The sequence below is a fragment of the Carica papaya genome, chromosome 1, assembly GCF_054855325.1.
Source record: "Carica papaya isolate Zhongbai chromosome 1, ASM5485532v1, whole genome shotgun sequence".
Lineage (NCBI taxonomy): Eukaryota > Viridiplantae > Streptophyta > Magnoliopsida > Brassicales > Caricaceae > Carica > Carica papaya.
The window spans coordinates 5,263,531-5,264,837 of NC_142309.1; the positions used below are offsets into that span (position 1 = coordinate 5,263,531).

Here is a 1,307-nt window from a genome sequence, read left to right on the forward strand (position 1 = left end):
GCATTTTTTCCCTCACGGCAAATTTTCTTATTATCAAGTACTTTAACCATGTTGTTTTCTCTAACTAGGCAAATCCAAGAAAGAGATTTGTATTCAAGAGATTCCAGTAGTTGGAGACTTGGCGCCATTATTTGTATGGGAAGACATTTCAGATCTATACCAATTACAAGATTTTGAAATACATATTCACTCAGAATGATTTCAACATACGTTAGAGAATGTGGATAGAACTTCTCAAGGATTATGATTGCGACGTCCTGTATCACCTGTGTAAGGGTAACATGGTAGCCGACGCACTCAATAGGAAAAGTGTAAGTACATTAGCCCAATTGATGGTTTCAAAATGCAGGTAGATAGGAGCTGCACAACAGGTGGGACTTCAGGACCTTAGGAGAATCACATGTTTAGACTACTTGCCCATTCAGCCTGAGTTAATCCAGAGAGTAAAGGAAGCTCAGTCCACCAACTCTACCCTAGCAGCCCTCAAGAAAGATGCAGAACAGGGAGCTAACTCAAAATCTCGAGTCTCCGCCGATAGGTTGCTCAGATTCCAAGACAGGATGTGTGTTCCAGGTGACAGTGAGCTAAAAAAGAACATTATGACGGAGGTCTGTAGCTTAAAGTTTGCCATGCATCCCGTAAGCACTAAGATGAACCAAAGTATGAGACCCCGATTTTGGTGGAATGGGATGAAACGAGATATAGTTGACTTTGTTTTTAAGTATTTAATATGTCAGCAGGTCAAGGTAGAGCATCAATATCCAAGCGGGCTATTTCAACCATTGTCGATCCCGGAATAGAAGTGGGAACATATCACCATGGACTTCATGATAGGATTATCTAATGCACACTCAAGACATAATGTCATCTGGGTAATTGTTGACCAGCTCACCAAGTTTTCCCACTTCATAGCCATCAGGATGACCGATCCCTTGAATAAATTAGCAAGAATGAATATCCGAAAAATAGTCAGATTATATAGAGTGTCAATGACAGTAGTGTCTAACAGGGACCCTAGGTTCACTTCTCGATTTTTGTATAGCTTTTAGCAACCTATTGGAACGAAACTGTCCCTTAGTACTGCATTTTACCCTCATACTGATGGACAGACAGAAAGGACGGTCTGCACACTTGAGGATATGCTTTGAACTTATGTTCTTGATTTCGGGGACTATTAGGATGACCATCTACCCCTGATAGTGTTTGCTTACAACAACAGCTACCAAACGAGTATTGGCATGGCTACGTATGAGGCATTATATGGGCGCCCATGCAGATCATCGATTTGTTGAGAAGAAGTAGGTGAT

At 41.2% G+C, this 1,307-nt stretch overlaps 1 protein-coding gene across 1 annotated transcript; it reads left to right on the forward strand.

Annotated features, from left to right (window-relative positions):
• The first annotated feature begins 218 nt into the window (after nucleotides 1-218).
• Nucleotides 219-800, forward strand: LOC148269111 (uncharacterized). Its single transcript, XM_088212419.1, has 3 exons — nucleotides 219-311; nucleotides 354-638; nucleotides 741-800. The coding sequence occupies exons 1-3, from the start codon at nucleotides 219-221 to the stop codon at nucleotides 798-800; spliced, it is 438 nt and encodes a 145-aa protein (XP_088068545.1).
• Nucleotides 801-1,307: the final 507 nt, after the last annotated feature.